At 42.2% G+C, this 21025-nt stretch overlaps 1 protein-coding gene across 2 annotated transcripts in view; it reads left to right on the forward strand.

Moving 5' to 3' along the window:
* EIF4B (eukaryotic translation initiation factor 4B) overlaps positions 1-21025 on the forward strand; it is a 36605-nt gene that overhangs the window by 1636 nt on the left and 13944 nt on the right. The window contains exons 2-7 of one of the 2 annotated variants that reach the window (XM_033137004.1): positions 992-1042; positions 9713-9844; positions 11585-11793; positions 15277-15393; positions 18014-18068; positions 18871-19011. In XM_033137004.1, the coding sequence (XP_032992895.1) occupies positions 992-1042; positions 9713-9844; positions 11585-11793; positions 15277-15393; positions 18014-18068; positions 18871-19011 (705 nt within the window). Of the gene's footprint in view, positions 1-991; positions 1043-5345; positions 5411-9712; positions 9845-11584; positions 11794-15276; positions 15394-18013; positions 18069-18870; positions 19012-21025 lie in introns of those variants that run through there. The other variant, XM_033137014.1, reaches the window with a different exon arrangement.

Consider the following 21025-nt stretch of genomic DNA (forward strand, 5'->3'; position numbering starts at 1 on the left):
GTATGCATTTCTACTTTAACATAAAATGAGTCTTCTCTTGTTCTTTGCACATTACTTCCCTATTTTGATGGGGACATAGCACATTGCCATCTGTGTAGAAGATGCTTGTAATGCATCATGGTGTGTCTTCCTGTTGGAGAGTTAATTTTATTTCTGTGTGTTGATAGTCTGCCAAGCTCTAGTGTAACACTTCCAATTTGTGTCTTGGATAATGGAAAATACATCTGCCTAAGATCCACTTCAGGATGAAGTTGATGGGCTTTGGATAGGTTATTGATTTGACTCTGAAAGGCACCTCTTTGTTCCCTCCATTGCCAGGTAACAGGATTGCTGTTTGTGCTTTTCATAAGGTGCAACTCTTCCATCTAAGGCAGGCATCCCCAAACTTCAGGCCTCCAGATGTTTTGGTCCTGTTAGCTAGGGATCATGGGAGTTGTAGGCCAAAACATCTGGAGGGCTGCAGTTTGGGGATGCCTGATCTAAGGGATATGTGGTGACACTGATAGCTGTGTTCCATGGAGCTGTGTTCTGCAGCCAGATCTCTCACCTGTACTATCTTCCCTACATCTCCAGATTAAAAAAAGATTGTTTTCGGTTACATATAGTAAGTCCTTACAAGATGAGAGTGAAGCTGATTTTTTAAAATATAATTTTATTTCTAAATTTCAAAGTTTACAAATCGATGCATATTTTTCAAATATTATTGAGAATATTAGATTGTTCTGCCCCCAGACTGGTAATTGAAAAACAGAGTACTGTAGCTCTCAGTAATACAGAAACTGGGCATCAATCATTCCCCAGTATCCTGTCCCAGGAGTTCCCTAGGAGACAATATCCAGAGGGCAACAGGTTCCCCATCTTTGCTGTTTAGGTTCTCATTACATGTTGAGCTTAACTCCCACACTACACTTTTTGCAGCCCAGTTGCTTGACTTTGGTGGGGGGCATAGAGTATCCCTTGTTTACTTTATTCCAACATTCCACTTTCTTAGCTCCTGGAGTGGTTTCCGCTGCTGAAAATGGAAGCTCGAGGACTGCTCAAGGTGAGGAGGATTTTAGTATTGCATGTTTTTCCTTTGACCTTCCTTTGGAGTGCCAAGATAATGTGGCATATTTTTAATCTATGAATATGGTTCACATAACAGCACAAGAGATCCCTAAGAATTAGGGAGGAGCACTGCAGCATCTTCCATACAAAACAAAGTGTGAAGGTTTCTTGTGCAAGTGTTCTTTGTGTCTGTCTGCTTGGGTGATAAGTTCTTTGTGTCTGTTTAGATGTTGTGGGTCGATCTCTGCCAGGCATGACTTTTTCCCAGTGGTTTAGTATGATGGCTGACTTCCATATGCCTTTGAAATGCACCAGACTGCACCAAATAGCTGCACTAAAAATACCAAAGTGAAAAATGGGAGGGCACACCTTCCGTATCTTGTTAGCTGGATACTATAGTATTGCAGTTAACCAGATATAATTCCATTACAATTCTACAGTTTACTTTGAGACATTTGCTGCCAGAAATGAAACAGCTCTGTCATAATGGATGGTCTTTGCAGAGATCAGGCATTCTGTTGTTTGACTCCTAATGGTAGGACAAACCATTGCAAATGCTTTGAGAAGCACATCCTAAATACTTGAGGGTTTTTTCCCCTGTGGGCTGGATTCAGCATACCTGGTGCACTAGTGGAAGCCAGCACTAGTGTAACAGAGCTCCCACCCCCGCTTCCCCCAAATCTGCTGGAGGGTTGGGAAAGCTCCCAGAACAGCATGCGATCGTTCAGCCTGGCAAGCAAAAATGCTTGTATTAGCACGGCATTGAATTCTATTCTCTCCATAAGTCGTGAGTCCACTGTAAAACTGTAAAACCTAGGGCACTTAAAAGGGGTTGAACCACATACACATTTTTTTTAAGTCTTAGCTGGAATGATGGCTTTAAATAATTTACCTTCTTGCCAAAGTTTTGAGACTACTGTTTACACAACTGTGAATCTTTTGCATCTTGCGTAGACACAGTGGGCTGTGCAAGAAAACACAACAGAGCTTGAAACCTGGTTGCACTTGTTTTTCATAGGTCAGTGCAGTGTATATGATTCAATCTAGTAAGTTTGGCAAGCTTCCTTCACTTGCACTCTTAATTGAAAAGAGAGCTTAACCCATTTCCTCTTTAAAAAGATAGATATTCTTTTGGCATACTGCATTGGCATAGTGCATTTATTCTTTAGATTTTTTAAAGTTTATATTTATTGTCAGGCCTTTGTATAAGGGTTGATTATATATCCTTGTGTTAGCCTTTGAACAAACCTGCAAATTGGGTTAGGCTGAGAGATGGTGACTTGCTCAAAGAATCCTTACGAGCATATATTTTGTGCCTCAGATGATAAACTTGAGATAACATTTCCATAAAGCTGTGTTATGATAGGACAGAAAAATTGTATTTCAACAGCAGTTTCTCTGTGGCTGCTGCTGCTGCTGCCTCAGCTAAGTTACAGGAATTGTATCTATTCTTGACAGTAGCTTTTAGGTCTTGATTTCTGACCCAGTTCTTTAGAACAAGAGATGCCATGAAAACATCCTTGCAGGTTTCAACAATATGGGCATAATGGGGTCTTGTTTGGCAAAATGGGGGGGGGGGCTGTAATATAGGCAGGGACTGGTGTTGGGTTATGGATACTCTATACCAGCAAGAACTGTTTTCAGCCATGTGGGGGTTATTCAGTATTTTTCTTGATCTTTGACAGGGTTGGTGATGTACGATCAAGCAACACTGTGTATCTTTGCAATGTGACTTTCCTGTACTGCTTGCTCTCTCTGAGTTGTCAGCCATTTGATGCAAACCGAGCCTGCAGGTTTTGAGTCCAGTGCTTGCTCGTTAGCATTGCATTTGTTGTCACTGAGAAAGTGATACAGATAGCCACCTTTAATAGTGCCATACCATGGGGGACAAAAGAAAGTGGAAATGGCTACATGTGAAGGATCTAGTTTGTTAAAAATGCAGTTAGTAGATTGCCTGCTTCTGACCAACTGGATTTTTAAATAATTCCTAAGCTGATTGATAGTTAAGTACTGTGTGTGTGTTTGTCCTTACCAGCCTGAACTTCAACACTCCAAAAGGGCTTACTCTAATATTTTGTTAAGGAAACTGGTGGGTTGTTGGGTTTTTTAAAATGGCATTTTCATTGCATTCAGTTTTGTAAGTGTCTGAGTATCTAAGGTTGCTAATTTTTTATTTCAAATAGTCATACCAATAAAAAATGCAATGCTAAAAGGTTTGCAGCCTCATCATCTGTCCTCTGAGTTGCAAAGCAAGAAGTCACCTTAAACCAGAAGTTGTGCAACATGGATTGTTAACAGATAGTATTAACTGGAACCACACCACAGTTTGAAACATCATGAACTGGGAGAGTGTCTTAGTTGTATTTTGGATGTGCAAAATTCAGAGTGAGCAGCTGATAACATGGTGCAGTGACATTTGTCTAGGACAAGGGCTTCATATCTTATGCCCAGTAAACTTTCATATTCCTTCACATTTTTGATCTTTGTAAGAAGGTAATTATTACACTTTAATTCACGTTTTTAAATTATTCTACTGATATCATTAAGCTGCTGCAGGAGCCTCTGGGCACTGTTGGATAGAAATTTGAGTCAATATAAACCAGCTTCTACTGATGCCCCATGACAATTTACAGCAGGCATAGGCAAACTCGGCCCTCCAGATGTTTTGGGACTACAACTCCCATCATCCCTGACCATTGGTCTTGTTAGCTAGGGATGATGGGAGTTATAGTCCCAAAACATCGGGGGGGGGCCGAGTTTGCCTATGCCTGGTTTACAGGTTGGGCTTTGAGATTATTACTGTACACTATGATGAGCAAAGCACAGTGGAAGGTCTTTCCTGCCTTTCACTGAAATAGATCTTGTCTGATCACATCATTTGGGGAGTGCCCCTAGGGCCCATGCAGCAGTTTTGTCTCCTATTTAAACTTGATTTATCTGCAGTGGATATGACAGTGCTTTATGTTAATTTGGGTAGGAGGAGATTTGTGGGTGTGAAGCTTTTTTGGTTTAAATGTTAAAAAGACTTGGAAATAAAGCCAAGAGAAAGGTGTGCTGTTAACAAGATCAAGTTGGGGTCCTGTATGTAATTCCTTTCACATTGGCATTTGGGGTTCCAGTCTCAAAAGAGCCTGGAGTAGATACTCTTATGAAAGGACCACAGTTGTATTTTTGAATATTCTTATCCCAAAGGTGGTGTGGAGGAGCTATACATTGGAGCCTTTGGACAGCAATTTAGAAAGTCCTGTTTTTATTGCATGCTACAAAGAGGTTTCCTAAGCTACACAGTTGACAGTATAGTACAGTGGTGCTTGTGTAGAAAAGTGACCAAGACTACATCATGAGCTAGGATGGCCTATTTCAAATATTGCCTTTCCATGAGCAAGCAAATAATTTTGACCCTCACCTACCCCCTCCCTACCCCACCAGTTTTTGGAAAAATAGGAACATGATTTACCAGATTGTTGTAAGGATGTGCTGTATTTGAACACTAAATGCATTTGTGTACAGTGGTACCTCGGGTTACATACGCTTCAGGTTACAGACTCCGCTAACCCAGAAATAACGCTTCAGGTTAAGAACTTTGCTTCAGGATAAGAACAGAAATCGTGCTCTGGCGGTGCAGCGGGAGGTCCCATTAGCTAAAGTGGTGCTTCAGGTTAAGAACAGTTTCAGGTTAAGAACGGACCTCCGGAACAAATTAAGTACGTAACCAGAGTTACCACTGTATAAATACTGTGTATTAAATTGGAGTCCAGTTTTAGTATATAGGCTGTACAAATCTGTCATACTGGACACAGATCATCTCCTTGTCCAGTACTTACTCTGAAGGAGTAGCAACTTTCTAGGATCTCATGAAGTCTTTCCCAGCCCTGCTGTTTGTGATACTTGATGGCTGGGTTTAAAACAGGAGCCTCACATATGCACAGAGCATGTATTCTATCACAGCTTTTCCTCTTTCTAATGGGGCCCTTTACAATGAATGTTGCTCACAGGCATGTTGCTCTCATTGGAATACCAGTCTCTTCTAGTCACTGGGAAATGGAGAGTCTGTTTGGGAAGCTCAAAAAACATACATCTCCAAAGCACAATGATGATGAGACTGTGATTCCTTCACTGTAAGTAGGCAAAGCAGCCTATGTTTGAAGGGTACTTTTCATATATTCTGACAACCTTGCCATGAAGTCACAATGAGATGACATAATTGAAATTATCACAATGTGGAGGCAGATAAACATTACCCTGTAACTTTACTGTAGGATTTGCACTCTTAATAAGAGAGGGGAGGGAGCAAATATTTTAAAACCATGCCGTTGATCTTTGGTCAAGTATTGGCCAATTACTATGCAGGTTGCAGAAGAAAGTAAGTAAATTAAATGGGTGTCCATAGCTCAAAAGCATTAGGTGTTTCCAAATTATGCATTGGGTCCATTCCCCATACCCATGCCCTTCACACAGGGAGTAGGATTCTCTGCTTGCTGGTGGTGTAGGGGAAAGGATCCAGCCCTAGTCGAATCTGTAGTCTTCTTGAAACAGCATTGAATGTGGTATATAATGATTCACCCTATCAGTGGTGAATCATAATGCTTTAATGTTGCTTCTTCACCAATTACTGTTGGTAATTGCAGTGGAAATAACCAGCTTGTTGGTCATCATGGCTGCAGCTTTACTGAATAACATAACCATAAATGCAGAGTTGAAGCTGCTTGTTTTCGTGCTCCATAATTCTTACCAAGATAGACTGTTCCTGAGAGGGGGGTGGTTCATGAGCGCTATAAACACACACTTGTTTTACTCCAGGACAAAGGTTTAAGGAAAGCCAAGCAGTCAGTGAGTGATAAGTTGCCAAGATCTGAGTAGTAAGTGGCTGTTCCGAACATCACTTGGCTTTCGTATGAGTGAGGATAGACGTCATCATAAGTCATGGAAATTCATATGCCAGGTTATGTCCTACCATTTTTTTTTCAAATTATGCAGTATTACTTTGTTTTTATGGCTGATAAGTTTTAACAGTATGTTCATTATTGTAAGCCACCCAGAGAACTTTGTTTTTGGACGGTATATAAATGTAAGTAAATGAAAGGACAGCAAAAATGGATTTATCGTTGTGCAAAAATTGCCTACATTGGCGCAATAGTTGCTGATAAAATACAGCTGCTGTGTAAATATTAGGAGAGTTTCAGTCTTCTGTTATTCATCCCCTCTCTCCTGCTAGCAGCCTGGGAATGTTATTGGTGCATGGTCCGATACAGACTGCTGGAGCTTCTCAATTTGTTCTTGCTGGGACTGTTAAAGGTCCCGCCCCCCTGCCCCCAGTGCTCCTTATAGAACTGCCTGTAGAGATAAATAATGATAGTAAAATTTAAAAGGCATAAAGTTATGATCAACAGAACACAAGTGTTGTCACTGGAGAAGTGCTTTTGCTGGTGGCTCAGCTCCATGTAATATACAGAATGTTGGGCTTGTTTATTAGAGACCCAAGTTCAAATCCTTCCCCCTATCAGTAAATATTGTGGCTGTTGCACACATCATGTTTTTGGGTATATAACTGTGGTGTGAATGTTACAGATAGGGGGTTCACAAACCTGAGTATTGGACAGTTTCTTTATTGGAGAGTCAGGACTGACTGCAGCTTCCTATTGAGTGAGTGCTTCTTGTAATCTGTGAAACAGCTGTCTCTGGCTACCATTGTGCTAATCTCTGCACCGGGCTATTTTGTAGGCTGTGAGAATAAGTGAGGTGAGGATTGTAAAACATTTCTGTACGCTGAGTAGTCCTGCAGAAATGAAAAATTGTTAGTACAGACAGAAGCCATCCATTATCTAATATTTCAGCTGCATAGAATAAAAAATGCACTGAGACTGGAGATGGTAGCCTTTTCTGGTAGAACTTTTGGTTTGCCATCCTCCAGAAAGCCACTGGTCAGCTGAAATATCTTTCATTCCTGTAAAATGGGTGAATGAAAGAATATAGTTTTCTAATAGAAAATGCAAACGTTTTTTGTGTTCAGTGTTTGGTGAGCTTTCTGATACAGTGGTACCTCTGGTTAAGTACTTAATTCGTTCCGGAGGTCCGTTCTTAACCTGAAACTGTTCTTAACCTGAAGCACCACTTTAGTTAATGGGATCTCCTGCTGCTGCTGCTGCGCCGCCAGAGCACGATTTCTGTTCTTAAGCGGAGTTCTTAACCTGAAGCGTACTTAACCCGAGGTACCACTGTAGCTGCAGTTTATAAATGTGACATTGCCTTCTAGTTTTCCTGCAGTGGAGGAGAGGTAGGAAGATGTGAGCAGAGGTCATGTGAGTGGGCCATGCAGCCTCTCCCCACTTCACTTCCCACCCAGTTCCATAGCAGATTGCTTCTTTTTTCATACTTCTTTTTGCAAACTGTAGGGGACTTGCCAACCTGGTCTACCCTTATTCTACCCTTACTCTGAATAGAGTTCCTACCCTTCTCTAGTGCTGGGAGACAAATAGCAGCTGTGTACAAGGTCAGAAAGAATGTATGGCATCACCACCTACCTAGGAAAGGCTGTTGCAGTAGTACAAAGCTCCAGTTGTACTTGGAGCATAAGATCACAGGCAAGAATCCCCACTTTGGGATGGGTAGGAAAGGCTTCTGGCAAGCACAGGTTGTCACATGGCCACCAAGGCCAGCTAAAGCTTGCAAATCCTTGCTTATAAAGAGTTAAACTGACTTTGCCCACCGTTCTTCCCTCTCCCCCAATTTTAGCTCCCTACTCTCTCTCTCTCTCTCTCTCTCTCTCTCTCTCTCTCTCTCTCTCTCTCTCTCTCTCCCCCCCCCCCAGTATGTTTTATCCTCCAGCCAAGGACAGCATAATCCTACCACGGCCCAGTTAGTCACCTGTTGTAAGGGGAGTTTGTGCTTCTAAGGAACAGAAAGCGCATTACTCTTACAACTTTGGTATGTAATATTTAACAGCATTTCAGATAGGATAATCAAGCTCAAAAACTAGTATTTCTTCCCTAATAATAATAACAACAGCTTCTCTGTTTCAAATTCTGAAAGCTCATAGCAAATACCCTCCCATTCTGTCTGTCTGAGACATAAGATAAAGGTGCAGGCTTCCAAGAAATAAGGAATTGTGTGCTGCCAGGATAGAAGGTTATCTGCTCTGTGAGTAGGCTGTTTTCTACCATTGTTTTCTACCACCTAAGATCTAGAAATAAGTTGAATTTTTGCGTTCCTTTTCAACATGGTAAAATCCCAAAGTCGTTCTGCAGAATTTTAGTTTTTATTAGTCTTCATGACATTTCAAAACTGGGAGTTTCTGTGGAGAACATTTGACGCAAATAGTGATCCTGTGATAGAAGTTGTCTCATGGTGATTTTTCCACATATAAAAATCAGTGTGGCCATCCAATCTGAGAAATGAGATTTTTATTCATCTATGAAAGTACATGATAAAACTACTGTATTGTGTTACACTTCCTTACCTTTTAATAGGAAGGGTTTGCTTAATGCTACATTTAAGGTCCATTTAAACCACTTAGGTTGGATAACAAGCTTCTAGGGGTTCCTGTTGTTTTTTAAACGCTCAGCTGGCATCTTGAATGTTAATTCTAGCATTCTGTGTATTGAGTAGAGGACTTTTGCTAGATTCCCTTGTAAGCAAAACCACAATGTAATTTTTGCTGTGCCATCAAAATATATAACAATTAAGGTGAACAAAGTGGCAGTTGTGCTCTTTATGTTTAGCATTTTAATATTTGGTGTTGACTATTTTTCTATTATAAGTTATATAGCATTCTTTATCATTGGGGATCCACAGTAACTAGGGCGGTTCTCTTGAGTTTTACTGGAGGCAGAAACTCCCCCAGTGTGGAATAAGAGACCTCCCACAAGTTCCATAAATTGACAGAGAACTATGAGGAGGTGTCTTAGAATTATCTAAGCTCTCTGAGTATTATCACTGGCCAACAGTTCTCTTCTCTGGTTTGTGGATTCATGGAGGCTTGTTGGGTATACAGAGTTCTCCCTGATGTTTACCTCATTTGTAAAGCCATTGTGTCACTTCGCTTAAGCTGAGTAGGGAGTGAGCTTCTGACTCAGCAGGTAATCTGGACCCAAGATGACTTCTTTCTGTCCTGATCCCATTTCTGGGCCATGCTGCCAGCTTCTTTTCTTTGTTAAATGTTGCTCCTCTGAACCCTAAGAAGGGAGCAGTGGTGTCCTGCCTATTAAATTCTCTCCTAATGGCCAAATGAAATGCCTCTCTGCAAACACTTTCCTTTTTTACAATGGAGAATACCAATATTTTCTTGGCTTACCAAGAACTCATTACGAGCTGCTTTCTATGGATGGGACAACTTAGAACGCTGTCACAACAGGAAAATGATGGGGAATGAAGTTGTACAACACTTTATTTTCTACTGATTTTGAAATTGAATCTGTTTGAATTCAAGTGTATGTTTTGGTTGTGATGAAATGTGTGATTGGGTGTTGCAGTGGAAAAGTGGATTTGTAACACAATGTCTTCCTGTCTTAATGGCCGTTCCTACTGTCTTTTGAGATTGGTTGGTTTGGTTGCTTGTGTTCAAATCAGAAGTAGTAGACTGATCAGCATTGTGTATGCAAGTGAACAGTAAATAGCAGTTTCCAACGTTTTGAAGAGGCTTTTGTATCACTTTTTCTATTTCTTACAGCTAAGAAGAAGAACAAGAAGGGGAAGACCCTGACTCTGACAGACTTTCTAGCAGAGGATGGCGGTGGTACTCCCACCTTTGTTCCAAAACCAGTTAGCTGGGCAGATGAGACAGACGATCTGGAAGGAGATGGTAAGAGAAAACATAATAATGGTGTTTGGTGGGGGGGGGGGTTGCTTTGCTTCTGCTGAACAGTTTCTAGGTGTCAGTGAGAAACATCCTGGAGTTTCTTTCAGCTATTACAGTGGTGCCTCACAAGACGAAATTAATTCGTTCCGCAAGTGTTGTCATATAGCGGAAATTTCGTCTTGCAAAGCACGGTGGGAGTCACGTTTTCGTTTTGCGAGTCACGGCCATAGGAAAATTTGTCTTGTGAGTCACGCTTTCGTTAGTGAATGCCTTTTGTCTTGCGAGGCATTCGTCTTGCGAGGTACCACTGTATCTCTTTCCTCCAAACTGGTGTCACCCATTTGTTGTTGGACTGCCGTCAATCCCAGTCAGCATTGTTAATAGTCAAGGTTGATGGTGGGTTGCAGTCCTACATCTGCAGGGCACCATATTGGGGAAGGCCAATACTAGCAGTTTCTTGTTCTTGGCTTCTCTGCTGCATTTTTATAATGAATTTTCAGTAAGTAGTTAATTTTTTTATTAGAGAAAACAAAATAAGTGTCAACTAGGATAGCTATGGAAATCTCCAGCCATGGTAGGAAGCCAAAATTTATGTCCAAGGGTCTTATCTCTGCTGTCATGCTGAGCTTTGTGGGTGCTTGGAGCACTTAATGAAGCTAACACAATTTCAGAGCTAAGGTACCATATTCCTCCCCAATACTGAGTACTTCTGAAGCTATCACAAGCCCCTCCCCATTTCTAATTTGGTGGGCTTTTGGTGTGCATGCAATGACATTAAGCAGTGTGTCTTCCTAAGAAATACAGTCCATGGAATCTTTATGAGCATGCAGGACTGTCACTTGGCTTCAGTCACACTCAGGGTGGGCCCTGTATTATGTAGCCTGAGGTTGCAAAAGACTGAAGTGTTGCTGCAGCACCTTTCTCTGCACATGGAGGCGCTGGTTCGTTTAGAATACCTCTTTGTGATCAGGATTGGGCCACCATTGCTGCAACAGCAGTTCCGAGATCCTCCCAAGTTGTTGGAGAGTCACCACAGACCTCGGCTACACATCTTGAAGTGAACATTTGTCAGCAGTCATTGCAAGTGCTGCTAATAGGGAGTTCCTCTTTAGGACATTTGTGGCGCTCATCTCGCGTTACTGGCTGAGGGAGCCGGTGTACAGCTTCCGGGTCATGTGGCCAGCATGACTAAGCCGCTTCTGGCAAACCAGAGCAGCGCATGGAAATGCTGTTTACCTTCCCTCCGGAGCAGTACCTGTTTATCTACTTGCACTTTGACGTGCTTTCGAACTGCTAGGTTGGTAGGAGCAGGGACCGAGCAACAGGAGCTCACCCCATTGCAGGGATTCGAATCGCCAACCTTCTGATTGGCAAGCCCTAGGCTCAGTGGTTTCACCCACAGCGCCACCTGCGTCCCTTTTTTGCCCTTGTAGCAACAGCCATTTCCCCTACATTCTCTTTGAGTGGATGGTTTGGAACCAACTCCTTGTGTTTCTGTGAGTTAGAATGTGGAAAATTGCTTATCAAGTGGCATGGCATTCTTATTGGGCTGTTGTTTGCTTGCAAAAAGAATCCCATTTGGGGCGGTTTGTGGAGGTGGTGCTCTTGTCTAATAGTGACCAATCCCTATAAGTCTCCAGTACTTGCCTCGCTGCCCACAAGTCAAATGGAGGCTGAACATGCTTTGCTGTTCGTTGTAAATCCTGTGTCTGTTTGCTAATGTGTAACGCTTTCCTCTCCTAGTTTCTACCACCTGGCATAGCAACGATGACGATGTGTACCGAGCCCCTCCAATTGACCGTTCCATCCTGCCTACTGCACCTCGGGCAGCTCGGGAGCCCAATATTGACAGAAGCCGTCTCCCAAAGTCACCCCCCTACACTGCCTTTCTGGGAAACCTGCCCTATGATGTATCAGAAGAGTCCATCAAGGACTTCTTCAGAGGGCTTAATGTGAGTATTTCACAGGTAGCTTTAAGGTTCACAGTCTGGTAGTGCCATGTGGAATCCAGCAGAAAGCATTCAGTAAGAATCCAGGTATTTTTTAGCAGCATTATCTTAAGCTGTGTGAAAATGGTAATGTCAAGAGAAATTCTGCATACGCCTTTTATACACTTGTCAAACCTTTATTAGGCATTTACATGTAAAATTACGAGAGAAAGAATCACATACAGGAACTTTAAAATATATATATACACAAAGAAACAGCAATTAAACTCATAGGCTGATTGTATGTGTGTATTAGTAAAATCTAGAATTTCGTCCTGTTAAAGTACTCCTTGAAGCACTGCTGCCAAAAACTCAGCTACCCCCGCAGTCACCCCTTGGTCAATGTCAGAGAGACAGAATCCAACACTTCCACCCTGCTGCGGTTTCAAACCGTCCAAAAGGGGGGACAACACGCGTTCACGCAGCGTACTGTGTAGTGGACAATAAAAGAGAATATGCTCTACAGTGTCCGGGACATTCAGGGAACATCTGCAGTATCTCTTGTTTCTGGGAATATTCTGATATCTACCCCTGACAAATGCCGAGGGAAAGATATTCAGTCGGGCCAACATAAATGCCCTACGTTGGACTGGTATTATTAGTTTAGTAACATAGTTGACCCTGCTATCTAGGATATTTAAATCATAGAATATGGGAGAGCAAATTTTATTTACTGCTGCCACAATATTTTGTCTCTCAACATCCTTTAGTCTAATTAGGACATTGTGAAAGATGTTTCCCTAGCAGTTGGTGGAAATCTCAGGCCTCTTTGATGAAGTGAAGAGCGCTTTATAAAGTGAGAAGAGTGATCTGGATTTTTATATTGTTTCTAGCTTACAGTTTGGAAGGCAGCAACAGACCCAGCTCTACTATTTTCAAATAGCTTTATGCTACATAAACCTCTCAGTTGTAAAGAGTAGTTTTCTGCTTCTGGTTAGTCCAAAGCAGGAAGCCTCCCCTTAAAATAGTGGTGTTTCATGCAGTTTGCTGAGTGGGTGATCGGTCAGTGTTCTTGTGTCCAAACATCAGGCAGGTACAGGCATAGCTCAGAAATATAGTGGATTCGATTCCAGGCCACCACAGTAAAACAAGTCACACCATTTTGGGGGTATCCCAGTGCGTATCAAAGTTATGTTTATACTGTAGTCTATTCAGCCACCCCACCCCAGTTGCAGGGGCAGGAGGAGAAAAACCTGTCTCCAGCCCACTCCACTCCCATGGCTAGAAGAGGAGGAGTGGTGGCACCAGCACCGGGGGGGGGGGGTTTTCCTTCCCCTGGAAGCGGCTGGGCTTCCTGCAGCTGCACCCACATTCTTGTAAGGAGTAGTATCTGCAAAGTGCAATGGAGGGATAGATATCATTTGTGCACCTGAGGATGTACCTGCAAGAGCCGCTCTACCTTCAAGGAACTTAGACTTTGTGTGTTTATTTTTCTGTCCTGATGCCAGAGTAGTAGTAGTTCTACTCTCCCCCCCCCCCCCCTGAACAGAATTAGATTGGAAGGAGTTGTAAATTGTGAAGAGATGCAACAGGGAGCTTTTGTGAGAGGTGCTCAGGACTCATGTGAACTGCTATTTCACACAGCACATGAGTGTTTCTCTTGTCACATGGTTTGGGAATTGTACCTCTAGTGATTTAGCATGCTGGAAGGACAGATCACAGTTCCCAGCAGACAAGCCTCTTGTTTTGAAATGCTGTTCATAGCTTGGGGCTTAAAGAGAAACAAGACAGGTGCGATGAAACTGCATTTGATGTTGGAAGGAACTTCCTGTACATTAAAGGAAAGCATCGTTGATCTTCTTTGTTGTTACACCTATCTTGAGTCAAGCTCCAACAAAGATCTAACTGTCCTGTGGTGGTCAAAAACTGAAGAAGATTCTTCCCTGCTAGTCTAAATATATATTTTGTAGCTTTGATTTCCACTATCATAGCTACGAATGTGTAGTGTAAATAGAAATCTATTAGTTTTAAGTGATCTGCTGGTTGGTTACAATCTACCTTCTGAGTACTCCTGACCTAGAATACAGTTAGCATCTTTTTAAGCATGCAGCCTTTATTGAAATCAGGATGGTTAAGACTGCAGTCCTGTATACACTTAGCTGGGGTTAAGGCCCATTTAACTTGATGGGAGAAGCCTGAGTAGGCATGCATAATAGTGTGCTGTAAAAGGTGTGTTCCTCCAGTGTTTCAATGCCAGCTTATAAGGGAAGCAGAAACAATAATTGGTGTTAGTGATGCGTGTGTAGAATCAAAGAGTTAGGATAATTGTTCCGTTGGTGTGAAACACCAGAGCAGTGTTTTTCAACCTTTTTTGGCCAAAGGCACACTTGTTTCATGAAAAAAATCACGAGGCACACCACCATTAGAAAATGTTAAAAAAAATTAACTCTGTGCCCATATGGACTATATATAAAGTAATTCTCTTGAATAGGAATCAAATAAACACAAAGAAAGTATTTTATAATTACTTTATTATGAAATAGTAAGTAAACAGAAATATGAAAAATTATAAAATACTTTATTCAGTGCGCAACCAGGGCCTGTTTGGCTGAACACAAAGCTGATATTCTGGCTGGAATTTTTCCCACGGCACACCAGGCAACATCTCGCGGCACACTAGTGTGCCGCGGAACAGTGGTTGAAAAACACTGCACCAGAGTACTGTATATTATGTGGTCTGATTTAAGGAGTGAAAATCTATCACCTGCGTCCACTCCTGCCTTTCTCTTTTTAAGTGCCCTTATTGCTGTTACTAATTTTTTAAAGGTTTTTTCCTAACTGCTTTGAAGGGTTTTTCTTACTATCAGCAGTATATAAGTTTTATGAAATAAATGAAATAACATTACAGTGGAACCCCGGGTTATGCACGCGATCCGTTCCGGGTCGCCGTGCGTAATGCAGGCGTGCGTAACTCGAACGCACGTTTAAAAAAAAGGAAAACCGAAAGTTGTGCAATTTGAGCGCTTTTGCGCATGTGGCGGTCGCGCGCGCACACCGGAAAACACTTCAGGGGGGCGGGAGTACGTATCCTGAACGTACGCAACACGGAGCGTACGCAGCATGAGGTATGGCTGTATTTGTGTTTTTCTGTATTTACAAGCAGCATATAATGGAAAGGTCGGATACACATTTAACAAACAAATCAATAAAGCCCAAGGACATTTATCCTGAATTTCAATTTCTTGCAAGTTATGCAAGTTTGTATTTTATAAAAGCCACCCTAAGGGTGAAGGGTGGCATGAAAATGTCTTTAAATAAGTCTGTCAGGAATGCTTTGATGGTGTTTCCTGCTTGGCAGGGGGTTGGACTGGATGGCCCTTGTGGTCTCTTCCAACTCTAGGATTCTATAAGTACAGTGGGTGGAGCATGGCACCTGGAGACTACCACTGCATCTTCTTTGTAGGAAGATGGTTACTTACAATATTTTCCCCTCTCACTCAACTGCAGATAAGTGCTGTTCGTTTACCACGGGAGCCTAGTAATCCAGAGAGGTTGAAAGGATTTGGATATGCTGAGTTTGAAGATCTGGACTCCATGCTCCGTGCTTTGAGCCTCAATGAAGAGGTGAGTAGAAATCTGCCAAGAAATGTAGTCTTATCCCTTGGCTTGGCTTGGGGTGGAGAGAAAATTCAAAGGAGCAAAACTCTTGAAAACTTGATTGAAGTAATAATGCATAGAAAGTACTTCACTTTGCAGGTATATCTATGTCTGGATTAGAGAGGAAAGCATCATTGAAAGAGATAACCTGTAACAGGATCTGTTGCATTGCTGTCAGCTGATGTGAAACTCTCAGGGCACAAAAGGCAGTATGTTTCTAAAAATAACCAGAGGATGAAGGCAGATTATGCAGGCTGCCCAACCATGTTGTTGCTTGCAAACCTATCCACATATGATTAAGTATGTTTCCAGTGTGTTTCCAAGCACAATTCAAAGTGTTGGTGCTGACCTTTAAAGCCCTAAATGGACTCAGTCCAGTATACCTGAAGGAGTGTATCCACTCCCATCGCTCAGCCCAGACACTGAGGTCCTCCTCCGAGAGTCTTCTGCTGTTGTTAGATCATTAAATGCAATAATTTGAGCTAAAAGACTGTTTTCAGAAGACTAACCCTTTACAGGAGTTGGCAAGGATCTGGATTGCCAGAGTAAGGTTTCTTAAGGTTCTACAGTTGCACTCCCTAGAAATTTTATTTTCCTAATGTTGTTTGCAGGCTTCACGTTTAAGGGCAAGAAACCTGATCATCTTAGGCAAATCCCAGTTACTCAAGATTTCTGTAGGATGCACAGGATTCCAACGTGTTTTTGGAATAATGCATGGTTTATTTGGAAGCAGTGCTGGAAATAAAGTATCTTAATAGGGAGGTACCTTAGGGACACGGGTGGCCCTGTGGTCTAAACCACTGAGCCCCTTGGGCTTGCCGTTTGGAAGGTTGGTGGGTTGAATTCACACAACAGTGGTGAGCTCCCATTGCTCTGTCCTAGCTTCTGCCAACCTAGCAGTTCAAAAGCATACGAAAAGCATAGATAAATAGGCACCGCTGTGGCGGGAAGGTAAACGGCATTTCTGTGCGCTCTGGCTTCCATCATGGTGCTCCGTTGCGCCAGAAGTTGTTTAGTCATGCTGGCCACATGATCCGGAAAGCTGTCTGTGGACAAAGGCTGGCTCCCTTAGCCTGAAGCAAGATGAGTGCCACAGCCCCATAGCCTTTGACTGGACTCTACCATCCTTTACCTTTACCTTACCTTAACTCATGTATTATTATATATTTATTTTGGTAAAAATTGACTACTTCAGAAGATGCATGGTATACATCTGAAATGGACTGCCTTTGATTATCTCCGATTGGCTTCTGAGAAGTTGGACATATCCAAATGTAGCCACATTGATTCTGAACACACTGATACCCAGCAGTTCAAGTTAGGCACTTTTAGAATAGTAACCTTCAATATTTTTAGAAGCTGGGACAGTGCCTGTTAACCTCAGTCCCCAACAATGGGCTCAGTAATTTCCCCCCTTCTATCTCCCTCCTAGTGACATGAAAACAATCTGTAGTTAAATGGCAAAGATCACAGTGCAATGAATGTAAGCAGAATCAGATAAAATTAGCCACGTTTTAGAAGGCCCCCCCCCCAAAAAAAATTGTATCTTAAGGGCAGTCTGTTGAAGTACTTAGGGACAACAGTGATCTGTCCTGTTCTGATTGGCATGACTCAAGTCTCAAGCAACTTGGGTGAAGAAACTGGACTCAGTTTTCTCAGACAAGCCAGATTAAAAGTGTTACTATCCTGCAGCAAAAAAAAGCGTTTTCAGGTGGTTGTTCTGCCTTAGCTATTTTAAGTAGATTATTCTGGCAATCTCAGATACTTGGCAAGTGATCCTGCCTCTGAAGTCTAGACAGTGCCACCTGAAGGCATCCAAACCATTTTCCTGCCTCAACAAAAAAAATAAAACTTGCAAAGGACAAAGCTATAATAGGTATAGGAAAGTAAATCTGTAAACTGTTAAGGGAGTTTGTGACAGCTTGGCAGCTTAAAATAAGCAATTATATTTGTTGCTGCAGATATTGAGGGTGCAGTGGGGAGGGAGGAAGAGGAAGTTCCACTGTACAAGCAGAAGCACCGGATACACTCTTGGATGAAGAAGCTTTTGATACCCTGTGCCAACCTGTTTCCAAGACTGGAGACTTTTCTTGGGCCATGAACATAATATTCTCTAGTCGTGTGAAAGACAGAGCGAAAGATCCAGGCCTTGGTTTGATTGAGTTATTCTTAGTGCACCCTGTTTCCATGTTGATTCCCTGTGCACTTTGGCACAAGTGAAGTTCTACAATTGTACATCCGGAACCTGAGCGGTAGAGTCCAGTGGGCATTGTTTATTTATTTGCTACCCTTTTGTGGAATGCTATCCCCAGGAAGGCATCCCTGCTTCCATTATTACATACCTGGGGATGCCAGGCAAAAATATTTCTTTCCTGCCAGGTCTTTGGCTTTTAGTAATCTGTGGCCTCTTTTAGTGGGTGGGGTGTTAACAATTCTGCTAGCATCCTTTTTTCCATGTGTTAAAGTGATTGGTGCATCCATTTACAAAGCAGTTCTACATGCGTTGATCAGATATAACCTTGAACTTGCTGTACATCTTCTAAAAAAAATTGGGCATTAAAATGCTAATGTTCCACTGTATGTTCAGTCTCTAGGGAACAGGAGAATACGAGTGGATATTGCTGATCAAGCTCAGGATAAAGGTAAGTGCTGTGGCTCTGTGAAAAGAGGTCATCTTGTACCAGCTAAATTTTATACACAAAGGCTGCAAAATAAAGCTGTGAAACTACCAAGTTCCCCCACTTACTAGCAAGTCTTTTCTGTGTAAGGATGAAATTGACAAGGAGAGCTAAAGGCCTTATGAGCTTTACCTTCACAGTTATGGACCTGCTTTTGACTTGATCTTGTTGGGTTCAACAGTGCAAATTGCAAAAAGCACCAAGTAATGCAGAATTTGCACTGTGGGTTTCCATTTCCTTAAGAGTGCCTCTCCAGCCCAGTGGCTGAGGGTACAGAAGGTGGTGGGTGTAAGCTACACGATTCCACAGAGCACATTGAACCAGCATCCTGCTCCCTCTTATCTACTCACTGTGATCTTGCCAGAGGTCACGTTTATTGCTCCAGCAGAGAAAATTGTGTATCTTTTTTTTTCTTTAACAAAATTTATATGCCACTTGGTTGTAATAAAGTGGTTGACAAAAAAAATCTCATTACAATTACCCATAAAAGACAGTTAAAAACAGGTATTTTAAAACATTTTAAAACTAAAATCAACAATAAACTAAAACAGAATAAAACACATGTAACTTCTAGGTGTCTGGAGTGGCTTGCCTAAGCAAAAATGTTTTAAGGGGGTGCCTGAAGGAGTACAGCAAAGGCACCTGCCTGATATCAATAAGGGAGTTCCAAAGTGTAGGTGCTTTTACTTTCCTCTGTGCAGACGTCTGAATCCATGAAACTGGATGTGCCATTTAACTGTTGGATTGCTTTTCCTTTCTTTTGCAGATAGGGACGATCGCTCTTTTGGTAGAGATCGTGATCGCAACCGGGATTCAGAGAGATTTGAAACTGACTGGAGGGCTCGTCCTACTACGGATAGCTTTGATGACCCCCCTCCCCGCAGGGGCGAGGATAGCTTTGGAGACAGTGAGTTCATCACCAGTTGCCTGCTGTGCTAACTACAATTTTCCTTGCCCTCTTCTAATTTTCCTGCATGCTCCTGAGTTGCTGAAGCCCTTCCTTTATATTCTGTTCTTACAAGAGTAGCTTTGGTCCCTGTATATGATTCTAGATTGAATACTAGCCAGTTACTACAAAAAGTTAGCAGGGAATTGCGCACACTGAGGAAGGGCTGTGGCTCTGGTGCAGAGCATCTGCTTTCCATGCAGAAGGCCCCAGGTTCATTCCCTTGTATCTGTAGGTAGTGCTGGCTGTGTCCCGAGCCTTGGGAGAGCCACTACCAGTCAAGCAGACAATACTGAGCTGGATGGACCAGTAGTTTGACAGTGTAAGCAGCTTCCTATGTTCTGGAGTCTTATCTCGTACCTATGTTCCCATCGATGCCAAATACACAGCGGAAGATTTCAAGCAGTTATTTCATTGTGCAGTGGTACCTTGCTTCTCAAACTTAATCCTTTCTGGAAGTCCATTTCAAAACCAAAGCGTTCCAAAACCAAGGCACGCTTTCCCATATAAAGTAATGCAAAACTTCTGATTGGTGCACGGTGCAGGCACCCTGGAAACAATAGCCAACAACCGCATCAGACATTCGGCTTCCAAAAAATGTTCGTAAACCGGAACACCAAAGAAAACCAGCTGCGCTGAAAACAATGGAAGGACAGGGGGCAAGGTAGCCAGAAAACGAGCTCAGAGGCTGAAATAATGGAATTTTTGTACCAATGGAAAGTATGGCTAACATATCAGAGACCATCAGTACCAGATTGGATCACTCTAACAACACGGCGGAAGAACCGGAAACAAGAAGAATAGATCCAGGGGTGACTTGGGCAACGACAGGAGGGAAAGTTTGTAGTGGGGGGTGGGGGAGGCTAACTGTTATGAAGAAAATCCGAAAGGAAAGAGCAGGGGAATCTGAAGGGCACCATACACAGAAAATATTTGAGGAAGTATTGGTAAAACCACCAATGTTAAGACAGGAGGAGCTGAAACTAGAAATGGCCTTAATTGGTAGCAGCTTCTTAAGGAGCTTTAAATATGAGTACAGACAGGAAATAGAGAAATTTGGGTGAAATCACAACTGTGGAGACAGAGAGAAATTTGGAAGGAAGGAGGGCTGAAATGGGGAATTGTCCTAATGGGGAGCCTCTTTTGGAGGAGATTTAAATATGCCAAAGTAAGAAAAAAAGAATGGGCAACAGTCTGGAAAGTGGTTTTTATTTAGGGGCCAGCAGTTGTAAATTAATTGAGACATCAGCAGACATGGATTAAATCAGGCATAGGCAAACTCTGGCCCTCCAGATGTTTGGGACTACAGTTCCCATCACCCCTGACCACTGGTCCTGTTAGCTAGGGACGGTGGGAATTGTAGTCCCAAACATCTGGAGGGCCGGAGTTTGCCTATGCCTGGATTAAATGCTTGCAAAAAGCAACAGTTAGGATAATTTTAAAAGGGAAAATAGCATGAAAGCATAGGTGTGCAATGTATAAAGTGGTCTGAATGTTTAAATTATTTGTGCTGTATACCACAGGTTTAATTGTTTAGTAGTTGGAAATTTGGGTAAAGGGATCTGGAATGTAAGATGATTTGGTTTATTTGAAGAGCCAGAAGAGGGAAGTCTGGGGATTTGGGGAGCGGGGGGGAAATGAGTTCTCTATTATTATTTTTTAATGTCAATGAGAAATGTGTGGGGCAATCTGGCATATATTGGATTTTTTTTTTATTGAAAACTAATAAAATATTATTTTTTTAAAAAAGAAAACCGGAACACTTACTTCCAGCTTTTGGGCATTTGGGAACCAAGGTACCACTGTACTTGTCTCATGTCAGTCAACCAAGCTGGCTTGGTTCTCAAAATGCAGTCATTCGTTGCTCCAAATGTTGCATAAAACGGAGTTCTAGCTGCACAAGTGCATTGAAGGCTAATCCCTGTTTTCCTTGTTCTCTTTCAGACTGAAATGCGGAAGACCCATTTCAGTCTGA

Source organism: Lacerta agilis, chromosome 2 (genome assembly GCF_009819535.1).
Source record: "Lacerta agilis isolate rLacAgi1 chromosome 2, rLacAgi1.pri, whole genome shotgun sequence".
Taxonomy (NCBI): domain Eukaryota; kingdom Metazoa; phylum Chordata; class Lepidosauria; order Squamata; family Lacertidae; genus Lacerta; species Lacerta agilis.